The sequence below is a fragment of the Mycteria americana genome, chromosome 20 (assembly GCF_035582795.1).
Source record: "Mycteria americana isolate JAX WOST 10 ecotype Jacksonville Zoo and Gardens chromosome 20, USCA_MyAme_1.0, whole genome shotgun sequence".
Classification (NCBI taxonomy): Eukaryota; Metazoa; Chordata; class Aves; order Ciconiiformes; family Ciconiidae; genus Mycteria; species Mycteria americana.
Genome location: NC_134384.1, coordinates 1,626,596 through 1,643,903, shown reverse-complemented (window position 1 = coordinate 1,643,903; position 17,308 = coordinate 1,626,596). Strand labels below are relative to the sequence as shown.

The window sequence follows — 17,308 nt, the reverse complement described above, 5'->3', positions numbered from 1 at the left end:
CGGCCCCACAGACCTCCCAACCTTATACAAAAGAAAATGGGATGTTTTTTTAATACCGAGAAGTCATTTGTTTGATTAAGGCAAATTATATTTGCATTCCACCCAGGAATATTTCAATACCAAACTCAGTACTTGGGAGGAGCGGCTGCTGCTGCACACCGTGCACCATTTCTCCCGGCAGCAGAGCAGCTGAATCAATTCCTGCCAGCGAAGCGCTCGGGTTCCCGTGTCCGCGCTGCCAGGTACCGCTGCCGTTATTGACAGCGACGTGCACGCACACGCACACCCACAGGCAGCTCGTGCTCGTGGCAATTTACTCCCCGTGAAGTGCTGCCTGGTTACCATCACGGCAGAGCCATCTCCTCCTCCCCACTGCCAGCGAGCACCCAGGCGGGCTCTAATCCCCGCAGACCGCGGGAGCTGAGCCGGAGCAGCAGCGAACAGGAGTTGCTTTGTTTGTGCTGACTTGGGTAAGCAAAATATTATTTCCTTAATAGCCATTTGCTTTTCCTGTCTGTTCTGTGCAGTGAAGCAGGTGGGATTCTGGCTAACCTGTTTGTTTTTTTTTTTTAAATGAATTTTATCTAGTAACAGGAAAATAGTGGAGGACGTCTCTGCGCAGACTGTTAGTTGAATATCCTACAGCACTCACATTTAGCAATTTCATAGAAAGCTGCCTTCTGACATTTTACTTCAAAAGTATTTTAAGGAATCTGATATATTTGTAATGAAAATTGTGATTTTGCAAGTGTTCATCAAGGACTACTAAGTTAACACACTGCTTTTGAATCGATGGAGTGGTGGGATGAATACAAGATGTTTAATGTGGATGTGTTCAATGGCGAGCTCATGTTTTCAATTTCTTGTTCTTTTGTCCCTGAACACAGAGGCTAGCCTGGCAGTTAATCCACTCACATGCAGATTGCTTGTTTTGGTGTGTTTTTTAAAGCAAAGCTCTTTGACTTTGTATTCTCCTTTTTTTCTGTAAACTACTGTGGTGGGTTGACCCTGGCTGGACACCAGGTGCCCACCAAAGCCGCTCTATCACTCCCCCTCCTCAGCTGGACAGGGGAGAGAAAATATAATGAAAGGCTCGTGAGTCAAGATAAGGGCAGTTTAGCAAAACCAAAAGCAAAGGCCACGTGCGGAAGCAAAAGGAAAACAAAAGATTTATTCTCTACTTCCCATCAGCAGGCGATGTCCAGCCGCTTCCTGGGAAGCAGGGCTTCAGCACGCGTAGCGGTTGCTCCAGAGGACAAACGGCGTACATGACGAACGCCCCCCCTTCCTCCTCCTTTCCCTTAGCTTTTGTGGCTGAGCGGATGTCATATGGTATGGAATACCCCTTTGGTCAGTTTGGGTCAGCTGCCCTGGCTCCGTCCCCTCCCAAGATCTTGCCCACCCCCAACCTTCTGGTGGGGGAGACGTTGGCGAGACAGCCTCGATGGTGCGGAGCTCTGCTCAGCGGTGGCCAAAACACTGGTGTGTTATCAACACCCTTGTAGCTACCCGTACACAGCACAGCACTAGGAGGGCTGCCAGGGGGAAAATTAACTCCACCTCAGTCAGACCCAGTACAACTTTGTTCTAATTCTAAAGGCAAAATCGTGAAAGCAGCATGTATCTTCCCCCTCCATATGTAACTTTGTCACAAGACTATTAATCATGTCTTACAATAATTTTGCTAATGCAGTATATCCATTCAGAAGCAGAGTGTCTGTCTGCAGATGGATTTGTTACTGTGGGATATGAAAGCGGAACAAATTTCTTCAGGAAATATTTAAGCAAGGTCATAATAACATTCATTACATTCTAAGCAATGATGTGTCATTTGCTGGATCAGACAGAGTATAGCAGCAGTCACATTTATTGACTTAGTCTGTAGAAAAGCCCAAAGGTTAGACATTAATATTGAAACTATTTACCACTTTCAGCATATACTCATCAGATTGAAGTCTTGCATATTGCTTAATTTGTTATTATGGGGGAGAGGAAAGCTAAACAAATTAAAGCAATGTTACGTACTTCGTTTTAATCTCCAAAAGTCTTTACCTACATTAATTAATGAGCAAATCCATTTTATTATGCAATCTTAACACACTACTGTTCTTGCACTGTCAAAAGGTGAATGGGCAACAGGGCGAACACGGACCCTTCTCTAGATTGGGTGTTTAAAATAATGCGTTTTTCAAGTGCGTATTGGGTGTACCCTGTCCATGCATCCCACTGCTGTGGCTGGAAGACAGGCCCACCAAGCCAGGGGGTGATGCAGATGTGAACGGGGCGTCAGGATGGATCTGACAAACGGTGTACGTCAGGAGCGTGATGGAAGCGCGCAGACGGACACATCACGTGGCAGGAAAACCTGCCAGTCCAAGCGCAAAGCCTGTTTGCCCAACTTTTGTCGTGATGTTTTCTATCCCGGGGAAAGTAAAGCTTCTTCAAGTAAGCGAGCAGATACATTAAACCCCATTTACCCATACACTGTGTACTAGCACCAAGAAAGGTCAGGACGTTGTTGGGCCAGAGCCTGAATAAATAACAAAAACCAGACAACAAACATGGCATTCTTGCAAACTGCTGCACAGTGCAACAAGTGGCTTAACCAGATTGAGAGACAAAGTAAAGACAAGTTCCCAGAGCCTGCATCAGGAAAGTCACAGGTCTCATAATCCCATAATCACGGCTGGACCGTGAGGCCTCTGCATCCTGCACCCAGCCCCTTTGCAAATATTTTCCCGTGTATCAAAAGAGGAAAAAGTATTGAGAAGAATGTGATCCAACATGAGGAAGGAGGAAGGTGGGCAAGTATTCATCACCCGAGCACATATGCAGCGTTACATTTTAGGCAATTCAAACATTTCATTATTTTGCTCTCAAAATAGCAGCACTTACTCCCCTTCCTCGCAGAAAGGCGAGGGGAGGCAGGAAATGACTTGCTCATGATGGCACAGAAAAACTGAGAAAGCAGGAAATCAAATACACGTGTAGGGAGTCAGAGCTATTCATCCAGCCTTTTCTCCAGATATCAGCAAAACCAAATGCCGTACACAGAGAGTAACAGAAGGAGGAACTATAAGATGAACAGATGATTCACAGGAGACTAAAGAAAACACGATACTACCTTCCTTTAGAAGCAAAATCCATTTTAAAAAGAAACTTGTTGAATTCACAAGGAATTAAACATGAGAATACTAAGGGAATCGAGCTCAAACGAGCAAGTTTGGGCAAATTTGACGCTGGTGCTCGAATGGGCCAAATTCACAGAAGCGAGTGTACGTGGCTCCACTGTCACTCCCGCCGGGGAGGGGACGGCCGCCTCTGCCCTGGTGCCCGTGGCACGGACCAGCCTCTCCAGGAGCGATTTCTCCGCACCGCGCCACTCTCGGGCTGCCCCCAAAGAGCTTGTGCCAACCGGGCTGCACTTTAGTGCAGGGGCTGCGCAGGAACGGAGACTAAAATACTGTTTGTCCCTGGGGCCGGGCTGACCTACTTTTCTTTTTACTTCATATTCTTTGTTTGACAGTAGGCTGGGAAAGAAACAGAGAGGTCATCTGAATTTTACCCATCATTCAACATCACACTGGCATCATGCATTTGATATTTGGTTAAAGCAGATAAAACTCACCTTCCACCAGCAGCTGAACGTCTCTGCTGAGCATTCTCTTTTTGTGACGTTCCAGTTCTGTAGAGATTTGGGATGGGCGGATGACTCCGAATGAAGACTTCATTTTGGGGCTCAAAATACTGGCAGAAAAGTTTCTACTACTTGATCAGCGTTTTTGTGAAAACTTTTGATCTTCACTGATTCTAAACAGCAAGATATGGCTGGTTTTTATAAGGAGTTGTATTTCTAGGAGTCACACGTGCATCAGAATCCAGAAGGTAAATAAAGGTCAAGTGCACGCTGGCCTTTGGTGATTTTATGGACTGAAGCCTTCAACTGTTACAACTGAGTCAATTTTGTTTCCAATAATGTTAAATTAACCTTTAAAAAATTGTGTCAAGGAGCTCAAAACCCTGAAACCGTGCTAATTAGGGAGATAAACTAGGTTCAGGAGGAATTCAATATCTAAGCTATCTTTCAGCTTTTTCTCTGCTTTAATACTTCCGCCTTTTCCAAACACTTAGTTTTACGTGAAAGATTGTGCTTTGTCTTTCGAAGGCTCAGCTGTGTCTCACAGGCTTTGGGGCAGCCGCTCCTGCCCTCGAGAAGTGCGATGCTCCCCGTGCCAAGGGGATGCTCCCCGTGCCAAGGGGATGCTCCCCGTGCCACGGGTGCTGCTGTCAGCACCCAAACCCCTGCTGCCTGGGGATATTTCCAGCGCATTTCTTTCGTATCCCCATAGTGTGGACAAGACACTTTTTTAATATAAATATTTTTTTTTCTAGTCTCAGGGCTTCTTTCTCACCTTCCAGCGCACTTCCAGCTCCGTAATGTTAGACCTGATCTTATTAAGGGTGTTTAGATATTTGTATAACATTTCACACCTCCCAGACCTTGTGCAAGCTCTAACTAATTCTGCCACCCCTCCGGTGAGCTCCCCCCAGGCTGACACCGTTACCTTCTGTATTACAGCGGTGCTGCCCAGCCTGTGCTCTAAAGAGCTTAGCGGTGGGGGGGGAGGTGGGGACTGGGACCTGACCAAGGTCAAGCCGCCCGTGAACAGCAGTGTGTTTCAGATGCACGGATCAGCCGGAGTCCCACGGCTGCGGTTACCGACAGACCAGATTCCTGCAGTTACATCCTCCAACGCCGATAACACGGGCTCAGCCACCACCCCGCAGAGCAGGGGCGACTCCAGAAAGCTGCATTTTCTGCGAGCTGCCTTCGCCAGCCCCTGCGCGCCAAGTGGGGGGCTGCAGGCGGGGACCGCTTGCTCCACGTCTGCGGCACAGACTCACGCCAGCAGGGCTGGGCACCCCTTCGCCATGTCAGCGGCCTCCCGCCAGCCAGCTCCGCGGCATCGCAGCCCTGCGAGAAAAAGGCAACGGGAAGGTTATGACTCAGAGCGAAAGCAATCTGTCAATTAACAAAAATTAAAGATGACAGCAGCACAAACTGTACGAGACAGATCAACAAAATATTTTATATCAATTCCCCTCCCTGCAGTCATGAGCTCTTTAAACTATTTATTATTTGAGTGATAAAGCAGCTCGACCATAATCCATCTCCATCACTAGTTGGACCTAACTTTTAATCCATTAAGTCATGGATGCTTTAGTTAAAATTAGCAACCATTCAGCAGGGCTTTTTTAACCACTAAATGTGAAGCACAGTATAAACATTCGTAATTGCCAACATGCGCTACATGAGTACACTGACAAGAGAGTATTACCATATGGTCACCAGCTCCTACCCAGCTGATCTGGTATTGCACCGCACTGACGGCTGGAGCAGGACGTAACGGCAGGGACGCGGTCAGCACTAACAGTTGCGAGTGGCAAAAGCAGCACAAAATTTCATATACTTGAAAAGTCTGACTCCTCTGACCGAGCAAACACCATTCACGGCATCCCGAATCCAGCTAGCTGCTGGGTAGTCCTGTTCTTCACGCGAGCGCCTGCCACATCAGTCACCTCTCTCCTCCTCTTCTTCCTCGCAGCGTTCCCTGCTTCCACTCTGGAGGAGATGGGTCGCAAGGAAGAGGACGATGGCAGCTCCTGGAAGAAACAGACGAGCAACATCCGAAAAACATTCATTTTCATGGAGGCCCTGGGATCGTAAGTACCACAGCTGCTCCCCAGACAGAGCCGCCTCTAGGTACCGGCTTCCCAGCCCAGGGCAGCGACTCCCTTCCTGGCGCTGGCCAACGCCACAGGAAAACGGCTCCCTCCCGAGACAGGCACCCGTCTCCGGGTGAGGGGTGGGCGCCCCGTCGCTGCTGCACAGTCGCTGCTGGTGCTCTGATTCATGGCTCGTGCTTGCCAAGCAGCACCGAAGCAGCTCCTTCCCACCCAGCCCCGCGGCACAGCTCGGGTCAGCTCTGCCCTTTCCTCCTTTCCCTCTAAGCCTGCACGACAGCTTAGTTAAAGTTTTTGCTCTTTTCCTGCTGAGCACACTGGTCTGCTGCTGCTGCAAGGTCAAGGGATAGCTCCGGGAGAGGTATTATAATAATAAGTGGTATATTTAGCTCATAAACCCTGACTCAGTTGAGGGATGAAACAAGAACAAGGATGTTCAAGTTGTACGATACTTCTCTGTGAGTTAACAGCTTAATTTGCCTATTCATGCGAATGAGACAAGAAAACATTTCCAAGGTGGTGGAGGAGGAATTGAATTACCTCCACCGCCAAGTTCTGTCACAGCCAAATTTTCTGCGACTTTAGAACCCACGGCAAAGCTCCCACAAAACAGCTAGTCCAGAGTTGGGTGACATTTTAAATTATTGTGTTCCTGGTCAGCCTCAGAAATTAGTTAAATTATCCAGCAGCTTTCTCTAAAGGAATGAGGTTAGAAGAAGCTTTGTTCTCCCCTAGCCAACTTGTTGATTCATCATTTTTTAATAAGGGGCGTAATTATTATAAACTGTTTGGGACAGATGTATGGAACAGATGCCCCAGCATCTGATTTGTAGGTTGTTCGTTTCCTATTATTACATTAATATGAAAATTTAGCATTAAAAATTGGGATTTTTTCCACATGCACTGCTTCAGCTAGCTGAAGAATATAAATGAAGATCTGGGACTTAAAACTACCTGGAAACTTACTATCACCTTCCCCCAGCATCCACAACTGTTGGATTAGGGACCTTAGTGAGGACATCCCTGCCTATTCCCTGAGAGCTCTCAGGAACTTGAAAAGCATTTCCACAAAACAGCCTTCAGAGTTTATATGGATAAAAGAAGAAAAATGTGCGAAGCAAGGAAAAGGTCCCAACACCACCTGCTTTTTGGGCCAGAAGAGAGAAGACCATTGCATATAATCTACCGAGTGAAACAAAGATCCAAGTTCATCTGTTGGGATGCCTTCCCAAAAACCTATGGGTTTTTTTGTTTTTTTTTTTTGTTTTTTGTTTTTTTTGTTTTTTTTGGGGGGGGGTATTATTATTATTATTTTCCTTGCTAGGAACCGGTCCTGGCACAGCCCAATTCCTCACAGCCCCAATGGTCTTGCACATTGTTTCAGCAGCACTCGGGCCGACTGGAGGAGAAGGAAAGCTGAGCCGAGCAAGGAGCTGCCTTAGGCTCCTGCTCCCCCCCGCACCATCGCCGGCTGCCACTCCCTAACGAAGACACACGAGCGCAGCGCCGCGTGCCAGATGGGGACGGCTCCGTGCTCAGCCAACCTATCTGCACAGCGTGCTGGATTCTTCGTTTAGTGGATTACGGGAGATACAGGTTTTCTGCCCTTGTTTATTGGGTTTGCTGCAATAGCATCCCAACCAAGAAGGTGCTTCCACTGCGCTCACCTTCCTCACTCTGCCCTCCGGCTCCCTGCAGCACTTTGCAGACTCAGTGGCAAGTTCCATTTAACTGCCATCAATTAATCTGTTGCTTATTTGATGAGGATTATTGAGGACTGACCTGGCAAAGAATGCACTGTCACTATCCCAAGACACGTGTTCAGCTGCCTAAGACAAACCTTTAACAGGATTGCAAGCTTTAGGCATGTTATAAATACCCGCTTATCGCTGCACTGGGCTGAACCCATATCAGGAATGCACAACACACTCATTGTCACTTTGTCACTACGGGTACGCAGGTATTAGCAGCCTCTGCAGAACAGAAAACACGTTGGATGCTGAATGAAAGTATTAACTGAGGTTATCCAGTTGTTTTGCACTTTAGATATACAAAACGTTGATTGATATACCCAAACAGCAACATAATTGGGCTCTCCTCACTGCAATTCGGCCATCTCAGTCCTCAGGGCAATGCTGACCAGGGGAAGTGAAGGACTACTTTAAGACGGCGGGGGCTTTGAGGAGACACGATTTGTATTAAGCAGGAATTTGGCCCCGTTAGAGTTGGAGGCTGTTGAGATCTTTCCACGGGGGGTTGTTAACCCCAAGGAGCGCCCAAGCTGCAGACTGCCCCATCAGCGAGGTGGTTATCGATACGGCCCTCGGCTGGACTTGCACTTAGCCCGGGAAAATCCCCCCAGTTCCAACGGATTCAAGCGCAAAGGTTCCTTGAAAGGCAGCGAGCTGCGAGACCACGGAGGGTGCCTCTTCCTGCACCCGTCCCCGAGGCGCTCGCTGAAAAGGGTGTTTGCCATCGCCTCCCCGGAGGCGTGCTCTGACCCCGGCCCGTAGCCTGGCACACGCGGGAGTAACACGCCTGCCTGGCTTTCCAGGCAATCCTGAAGAATGTGATTGAATTTCATTGCAGGGATCTTTTTTGTCCGCTACCTCAACACAGCTTCATGATGAACTATGCAAAAATAACCTTTTCTCTACAAACAGAGAAAAATTGGGGATTTTTTTCTACGTATTGCATAACCTTGCATTGAATATCCTAAGTTTGGTGCTGCTGGAGATACAGTTCTAGCTTTACAATCAGCATCCACATAAGAGTTAAATTACTACCATATTGGTTTTTTGTGTTATTTCCTCGTTCTCTAAGTATCCATCCAGTTCACAGCAGCAGCGTCTACTGAAACACAACTTCTTCTCCTCTCTGCAGAGGTGCCTTTTCAGAAGTTTTCCTAGTGAAGCAAAGAAGCACTGGCAAGCTCTTTGCTCTGAAATGCATCAAGAAGTCTCCTCTCACAAGGGATAGCAGCTTGGAGAATGAAATAGCAGTGTTGAAAAAGTGAGTATATATACGTTGTAACGTAAAGTAGAACTAATGTCCTCTCCTAAGATGTGTGGCTCTACAGTAAGAATAATATAAAGAAACAAGTATTTCTTTTTAAAGAATATATAAATGGTATTGTGAATTAGTAGATTAGTAAAGTTTCTTCTCTTGTTCCTTGGCTGGACTTGTAACCCCAACAGTCGTACAGCCCCAGACCTGTGGAAGGAGGTAGATGAAGCAAAGCAGTACTCAGGGAAAGGAGAACCAGAGTTAATGCTTTTGCAGTCCAAGTAAGGCACCTGATGCAGAGCAGGCAGCTGCTTAAAAACGAAGGGTCTGGTCCTCCGCTGTTGGTGCCTGGTGCTCCGAAGGGAGCTGGCAGTGTTGTCAACGATCCTCTGCCACGCAGGGGGAGGGAGATCAGCCACCAAACAGCCCAGTGAACTTTCACTGGTGATTAAAGCAAGACAACTGTTGCGTTTTCCACTTGAGAAGCCACTTTGTCCTTGCCAGGTTTGTTTCTGACCCACATTTATCTTTGCAGAATAAAGCACGAAAACATCGTGACTTTAGAAGATATTTATGAGAGCACAACGCACTTCTACCTGGTCATGCAGCTGTAAGTATCAGCAGAGCCATTTCTTTGTGGGCCACGGAGGAAGAAGAGTGGCAGGACCAGGCTGATGCACCGTATTTCAGCACCTACACACCAGAGCCCCTCACATGTAAAAGTTGCCTGCACGAGAGCCATTCAAACACCCCTCGCTAACAAAGCGAGAGCCACGTGGTTTGAACTAACCTGGACACTTCTCATGCTGTCTTGGCCCATGCTCATTTTAGCAGCAAGTTTCTAAACCAAGATTAGGATCTATTTATGCAAATTAATTCATCACAGTTGAGCAGGGTAGAGACAGAAGTATTTCTAATTAAAGCTGTGCCATGCAGGGTTTCTAGAAATGAAAACGGGCAACATGTCAGCTGCAGAGAAAGCAGCTCGCTGTGGGCATCAGCTCCGAGCACCCGGCTGCTACTGCTAACTTGCAAATTTAGCTAAAAGGAAGCAATCACACAAAAGCCTATATCCACTGCGTAGCAGAGCCTGGAGGCAGTCCTGCCCAAGGTGCTGGATGCCTGCGGCTCAGACGTGCCGGGAGTTGCATCGTAACCTTACCCAAAATCCCTAGGTTTACCAGTAATGCTTACTGGCACCCTGAAATTGCACTCAACAGTGTCCGTCAGCCTCTCAGCCTCACAAAAACTGCTGCCCAAGGAACAGTTCTACTGTAGGTGGAGTTGTAGAAGGACCAGCTTGCCTAAAACAAAAGCATGATTAGCTTTGTTTAATTTTCTTTTCAGTCTTTTTCTTTCTGAACTACCATTTCCACAGGGTATCTGGGGGAGAGCTATTTGACCGAATTTTGGAACGAGGCGTTTACACTGAGAAAGATGCAAGTGTGGTGATCCACCAGGTCCTGACAGCAGTGAAGTACCTCCACGAAAATGGAATAGTTCACCGCGACCTGAAGGTGAGACCTGTCCCCCAGCAACAGCAGCGCCTCGGGGAGCTGGCGTGACTGCAGGCTTCACCCGCTCTGCCCCGTGACTTTCTGTTGTTCCTTTCCATTTCTCTACTACAAATTTCAACCTCTGACCACTCCGTGTTCACAGCCTGAAAACCTTCTTTACCTTACTCCCGAAGAGAACTCCAAAATCATGATCACGGACTTCGGCTTGTCTAAAATGGAACAGAATGGCATCATGTCCACTGCCTGCGGGACTCCGGGATATGTTGGTAAGCCAAGGATCAGGAACGGGCTTGTGCTGGGGGACTGTCTGGAAAAAAGGTTGTGCATGTACAGTACGTTGCCTAGCAGAAAGAAAAAAAAATATACATAATTATGTTAACAACAACATGCTACTCACAGACGCACTGCATGGACCACATAAAGACTAGATTACAGATTAACGTAGAGACTGTAGAATCCCAGAATGTTTAAAAGTGCAAAGAAAACGATAAAAAAGTACTTCAGCATTAGTCATGTATTTATTGAAATTTTAACACAATGGGATTTTGTTTGATGTCCACCAGACTGCATGGGCTTGATCCACAGCTTACTGGTTAAAACCTCAGGATGCAGGCAGAAATTGTCACTGGCTCTTTCTATTCAATGGCATAAAATAGATACAAAAAGCACAGACCAATCCAACTGGTAAATGGGGCTGTTACTGGCTGATTCTCCTGCACTGATACCTCAGAGGCCGAGTGTACAAGGACTACTGCTTTTCCCAGTATTGAGCAATTTATTATTGCTTAGAATTTTCACATTTAGTTTTGCTGTTCTGCAGCCCCCGAAGTCCTCGCCCAGAAACCATACAGCAAAGCCGTAGACTGCTGGTCTATTGGAGTCATCACCTATATCCTGTGAGTAAGAGCAAACAGCATCCTACTTATTTTTCCATGAGTTTCCCAACTCCTCCATTGCTTCAGACAGCTCTGCAGAGCGGCAGCGCAAGCGGAGGCGATACTGGACCTCCCATTTTGCTGCAGGAATACAGCGGCGATGTATTCTTCCTTTGCACAGACTCACTAGACCATAGAAACTAAAGGGATATGGGGAATCAAGTACTGGAGCGAAGATGAAAGGAATCGCATTTTCTCTATTATGTACCTCATCCTATGCTTTGGTTTTTTTCAGTTGCCTACAAATATCATTCAGTCTTCCTCGGTACTTTTTGTTTCATTTCCTCCCACACCATACAGCTATATACCAGCTGTGGCTTTGTCCTTTCGCTGCTGCAGTTAAGTTTTTAACTCTTTTCTGCAGCTTTACCAATACACTTAGATGTGAGGGACAGATGGATGGATAGAGCAGCAGCCTCTCTTACTCACTCCCTCGTGTTGCCCGGGCTGTGGAGGAGCCTGTGCAGACGTGGATGGCGGCGCTGAAGGACCGCTGGCTTTCTGCTCTGTTCCAGGCTGTGCGGGTATCCTCCTTTCTACGAAGAGACCGAATCCAAACTGTTTGAAAAGATTAAGGAAGGCTACTATGAGTTTGAGTCTCCGTTTTGGGACGACATCTCCGAGTCAGGTAAAGCTCCAGCACGAGGAAGCACCACGCTCCCTCCCACAAGCCAGAGCCCTGCAACCCCTGGGCACGAGCCTGCACCAGCCGAACCCCCGCGCACCCCCCGAACACCCTTTGCTTGCCTCGGCAGGGACGGGAAAGGGTGAAGCGTTGAACTGAGTCACTCACGCAGCAGCAAACCCCCAGACGTGGGAACTGATTGCAGAGGCTCCCGGCACCGCAGTAGCAGGGGTGATGATGCCAAAGCCGAGCTGCACTGGCAGAGCCTGGGGTACCTTGCATCCTGCCTGTAATGCAGCACCCTCAGCTGAAGCCTCTGTTAACATAACTCTGATTTTCACAAACACAATTAGCGAGCTCAGAGCGGGCTTAGGTTCCCCTTGGAAGCAGGGGAACGCCAGGTTTTTTTCACTCTGTTTTTCTGGTTTGTTTTTGGTTTTTTCTTTTTTTTCCTTTGCTTTTCTTCCCATCAGGTCACATTTCCTTACAGCAACACAGCAAGCCATGTCAGCCACCGCTGCACCCTTCCACCAGACTGACTAACCTGCTTGTGGAGCTCGCCTGCACAGAGTTTACTGAAGCCAACATCTTAGCAGCATATTTTGAACATCAGTCTTTTATACACGCAAACAAAACTAGCATGAAGTTTGTTAGGACTTAATAACAAACACTGCAATCCTCCCTGCAAAAAAAAAAGGAAAAAAAAAAAATGGGAGGGATGTAACTGTTCTTTAGGGCAATTTCTAAATATGCTCAGTTTGCACTTTCTTATGTTTTTTAGAGTTATTTTTTAGCTGAATAATTCAACTCAAATTCAAAATCTAAGGCTGAAGTTTGGTACGTCCCTAGTTAATATTTTTTCATCTACAAACATCCCCCTTTAACGGAGTAATGAAGCGGTACAAACACCACCTCCTCGGGGCTGAGCTTTGCAATGTTTACCTGCTAGCGTTTACCATCTCCTATTAGGATCATACCTTGGAACAAGGAGAAAATAACCTTTTTCTCTCTGCTTCTCCTCCCCTCCTAAACAGCCAAGGATTTCATCAGACATTTACTGGAGAAAAACCCGAACACGAGGTTTACCTGTGAAGAAGCCCTGCGGCACCCATGGTGAGAGGACCGGGGCCCCGGCAGTAGCTGGTGGCCACGGGGATTTACCAGCCTCCGCGTCTCGCTCCACGTGCTCGGTGGTAGCTGAGAACAGGGGTGTCTCCCCAGCCCGTTATTAACGTCACCGCCTGCCTCCGCATGGCCCTGGGTGCTTCTTTTTTGTGTGCGAAGAAAGAAAATGATGAATAATTAAAGATGCAATTTGTGCATATTTGCCTCCATAAACAGAGGCAAAGAAGAAATCCCACCCTGAGCCTTTCCAAGCTTTGAAGTGTGTGTTTGTGTTACATTTTGTTGCTGTTTTTCCTTTGGGTTTAATTATTGCTGATTGAACGTACAAAGCAGTTAGTTGCCTCCAGAATATGGAATGCCTTACAAATGCCATCTGCCTACGAGCCCATTTTCTTCTCTCCCCATCTGCAGGATTAATGGAAATACAGCCCTTCACCGTGACATATACCCATCTGTCAGCGCTCAGATTCAGAAAAACTTTGCAAAGAGCAAATGGAGGGTAAGTTGTCTGCTGGTGGGAGCCTAGAGCCATTTCACTAACAAATGCCAGTTGCTGCCATCTAGCAATAAGCAAGGCTTCAGCCGTGCGGGTAAGAACCCACAAGCTGAGATCCTCCAAAGGCTGCCTGAAAATTGTATGCGGTTACTGTTTATAGTATGTTTGGACCAATATTCCCTGCTGCAACGCATACTGGTAGATTTACCACAAACATTGCACTGTAGCGGCCTCGCCAAGAAAGTAAAGGATTATTGCCTGTATACTGAGGGAGTGAACTTGGTGCTCCATCAGCAGGTCTTTTTGGGAGCTTAATCCAGCTTTTCCTCCTTTCAGCCTCGAAGATAAAGCAGTACTTCGTTTATATCAAGAGTTCTAGTAAGAATTTAGATGGAGAGGGGAACGCCATAGGAACCACGTGTACGATAGCTTTTTAAATACTTACACTCAAAATTCAGCTCTAGTCTCCATTTCACACTGCGGGGTAATTTACAGCTGTTCCCCCTGATTTCCTCGTGTAAAAGTGGTTGTAGTCTTCAAAAGCATCCACAGTTTGCACTCAGTGGAAACCGCAGTGTTTATACCAGGAACGAGCGCATCCCACTTTCCACATGCTGTGCAAACAGTCAGCGCTACCCAGTACAGCACTGCCCACCCTGCGCCCAAGCGGGACAGTCCGTTCGTCCCGCAGCACCCACCCAGCCTGGCATCACTAGGTGCTCACCGTGGGGCTTTTGTCTTTTTCCCCAGCAAGCCTTCAATGCCGCAGCCGTTGTGCACCACATGAGGAAGCTCCACATGAACGGTCACGCAGCGGCTGAAAGCACCCTCCCCGTTATACAAGTCTCAGAGGCGTCCAGACCCAACACACCCATGGCAGCCACCCGGTCAGCAACGCCAAACGAAGACAAGGACATGTCACTGCCTCTGGTCCCCACGCAGGGCTGTGCAAACCCTCCCGCTCAGCTGGAGAAAGACACAGGAATGGCAGAGGGAAAGCTGCAAAGCCACTCGGAGAACGGACCGCTGCCCGCAGGCAGCGGCCTGGTCCTGCCAGATAACCATAGCCCACCAACCAGAACTTCTTGTGGCTGCAGTCCAGCCTGCATGGGGCACGAGAAAACAAAGACGTCCTTCTGCTCCGAGACAGTGCTGCTTAAAAAATCTGCAAAATCCCAGTAGGTATCCAAGTCATTAGCCATAGTTTCCAACAAGGTATATGGGAATAACCATCTCTGGAAGGAGTTGCCTGGCACTTAAGTTGCCAGCCCCAGGTGGAGGTAGAAAGAAGGGAAGAATAAGGACAGAAGCAAACGTTTTGACTGGCTGGATAGCGGTGCCCAGCCAAGTGTCTTCCATGCTTGTAGGAGCACCAGGAGAGGCACGTTGCCCAGGCTGCGTGGCAAAGCTTGCAGCGAGCTGAGGCAGCAGTGCTCAGCTGCCACGCTCCATTGACTTGAGCACATTTGCTTTCCAGAAACTGCAGTTGCCTGTGGTTAAAGCCGCTGATGCCAATGACTCAGCTGGTGCTGAGTGACTGGCCCCTGCCTTTGCTGCAGCGTTGACCTGCACCCAGCTCTGCTTTGCTTTCAGCAGCTGATGTTCTTTATATTAAAAACACAACTTCAATTTGCCTGCAGAATGATCATAAATACTGCTATTTCTCTTTTTTCTTCTTTCTCTTCTGATTCTTCTATTTCCAACCAGTCATTTCAAATCAGAAGTTCTTGTTCCAATGAAAACCAGTAAACACTCTTCTCACTGTGGCACTGGGCAAACTGGAGTTTGTTTGATCATGTGATGAGGAGGCAGCCTCCGGGCTCCCCACATTGCCAGCGGTAAGTGCTCTGCAATCCAGTCACTAGCTGCTTTTAATTAATCCCATTATGGCATGAAAAAGGGAAAGGCACAAATAGCAAAGTGATTGTACATGAAATAAATTGACTTAAGGTTTTTTGCAACAGAAAAAGCCTTAACTAAACCATCTTTCAGGGAAGAACTCATCTTTCAGCTTCCATTAAGGCCAGTCCAGTGACTCTGAATCCAACTTTTACAATTACAATAGGGCTGTCCAAGGAGCATGTGAAAGGAAGCCCAGCGTGGATCTGTCATATCAAACTCTACAATTATTCAAAGCTGCTCACTGGGAATCACACTGGAACCAGCTCCATCAGCTGGGATTAGGGCTTTTCAGCTGGGTCTCAGCTGTGACCATGAGCAAAGGGCTGCTGGTCCATGGTCAAGTGTAGACAGGACATTTCTGCAGCCTGAAGGGCTGTTCCCTTTCCCAGATTTGGTCCAGGCAGGTCAGTTTAAGGTGCTTTGTTACCAGAGAGCAGCGCGTGGAGATGTTCGTTTTGTAGGTGAGCAGAGTACAATCATGAAAACTAGCTAAATTGTTATCATTCGCACCACCTTGTATGTGAGTGGTAAGAATAATTGCTCTTAGATCCTGCACCGAAGAATGTTCCTCAAAGGTGAGCATATGCTAGCATAGTTCTCCACAAAAGCTACATGAAGTGAGCTACATCCTATCATCTTTTATGACTACTGATGAGATTATATGAACAGAACTGTAATATACAAAGGATTAACAGAAGAGACAAATGCAAGTAAGATCTACTATAGGATCCAAAAAAGGTCCATTCCAATGATCAGTCATGTAATAGCCCTTTGTAAATAAAGCACACAAAGGGATCTAAGCTGTTCCTAACCCCCATGCTACTGCTTATTAACAGAGCACATTCTGAAGGTAGCAGTCTAGTGAAACAAAGTTCAATCCTCAATTGAAATTCTCTCTCTTGCAGAAACAGAAGGGCTGTTTTACTCTTTTCTGCACTTCAAAGCCAGACATCAACAGTGCGAGCAAGAAAGGAGGCTGTGACCTGCCAGGAGCAGGCGGGCAGCAGCGTCTCAGAGAGCAGCGACCGACTGGCGACGAGCAGCACGTTAGTCCCAGGAATCCATCAATGCAGTGACCTCGGGGTGTTTCTGGATCCTTAAAGCTGGGAGAAGGCACTTCAGCAAAGGAAAGTCTGAGGCTACTGCTAGCATATTCAGTGTATATTATCCATACGACATCACTCAATGCTATAAGCTTTTGTTTTCTGTATACTGTTTAGTTGTCCAATGCATAAGTGCACTGCACAACGTAAATCCTATAAACCAAAGCCATGCAGAGTTTTACTCAGTGGCAGCTCAGTTATTTTTACAATCTGCATCCTATCCACTCCTCGGATTTTGGTTAGTCCCAGGCTTCAGCACTCAAGTTCAGCATCAACCAGCTGCCCAGGCTGCGCAGTTCTCATTCAGCTACAAAAGGAGAGGCAACCTGCTAGCAACCTCCATATGTCTGATAATAATCACAGCAAGGTCTAAATTCCCTGCTTCCAAGTCTGTAATTGCACAATAAATACTTGCTTAATAAAGCTGAGTTTTGTTTTGTAAAGTGCCTGTTGGTTATTCATAGAAATCTGATGTGGAAACGGTCTATTAAGTCCCTTCTAAAGCATTCCCTGTGCATCTGCCGGCCTGCTCCCTCTGGTATTTTCTGGCAAAGCGTTACATGGTAAATAAGCAGATTGTGGCAGAAAGTCAAACAAGACATTTGACTTCACCTTTGAGCATGAGATTGCATTTCTCTTCTTTGTGTGAATATAGGTATGTTGTATAGATACGATAAAATGGATAAAATTCTCTATTTCTGTGATCTGGTTCTTTGACAAAAGATCTAGGAGGGACGTACCGAAGCCACGGCAAGTTTTAAGGATTAAGTGCAGCATAGATAAAAAGTGTTAAAAAGCCCCAGATGAGGGTTTTAATTTGAACAGTGAAATTCAGCTAAAAGAGCTTGAATTGG

At 47.0% G+C, this 17,308-nt stretch overlaps 1 protein-coding gene across 1 annotated transcript; it reads left to right on the top strand.

Moving 5' to 3' along the window:
* Nucleotides 1–236: 236 nt before the first annotated feature.
* Nucleotides 237–16,985, top strand: CAMK1G (calcium/calmodulin dependent protein kinase IG). Its single transcript, XM_075521828.1, has 13 exons — nucleotides 237–470; nucleotides 5,607–5,724; nucleotides 8,629–8,757; nucleotides 9,287–9,361; nucleotides 10,130–10,268; nucleotides 10,411–10,534; nucleotides 11,089–11,164; nucleotides 11,719–11,831; nucleotides 12,863–12,941; nucleotides 13,365–13,452; nucleotides 14,200–14,627; nucleotides 15,157–15,287; nucleotides 16,257–16,985. Exons 2-12 carry the CDS (start codon nucleotides 5,633–5,635, stop codon nucleotides 15,248–15,250), a joined length of 1,437 nt encoding a protein of 478 aa, XP_075377943.1. The 5' UTR covers nucleotides 237–470; nucleotides 5,607–5,632; the 3' UTR covers nucleotides 15,251–15,287; nucleotides 16,257–16,985.
* Nucleotides 16,986–17,308: the final 323 nt, after the last annotated feature.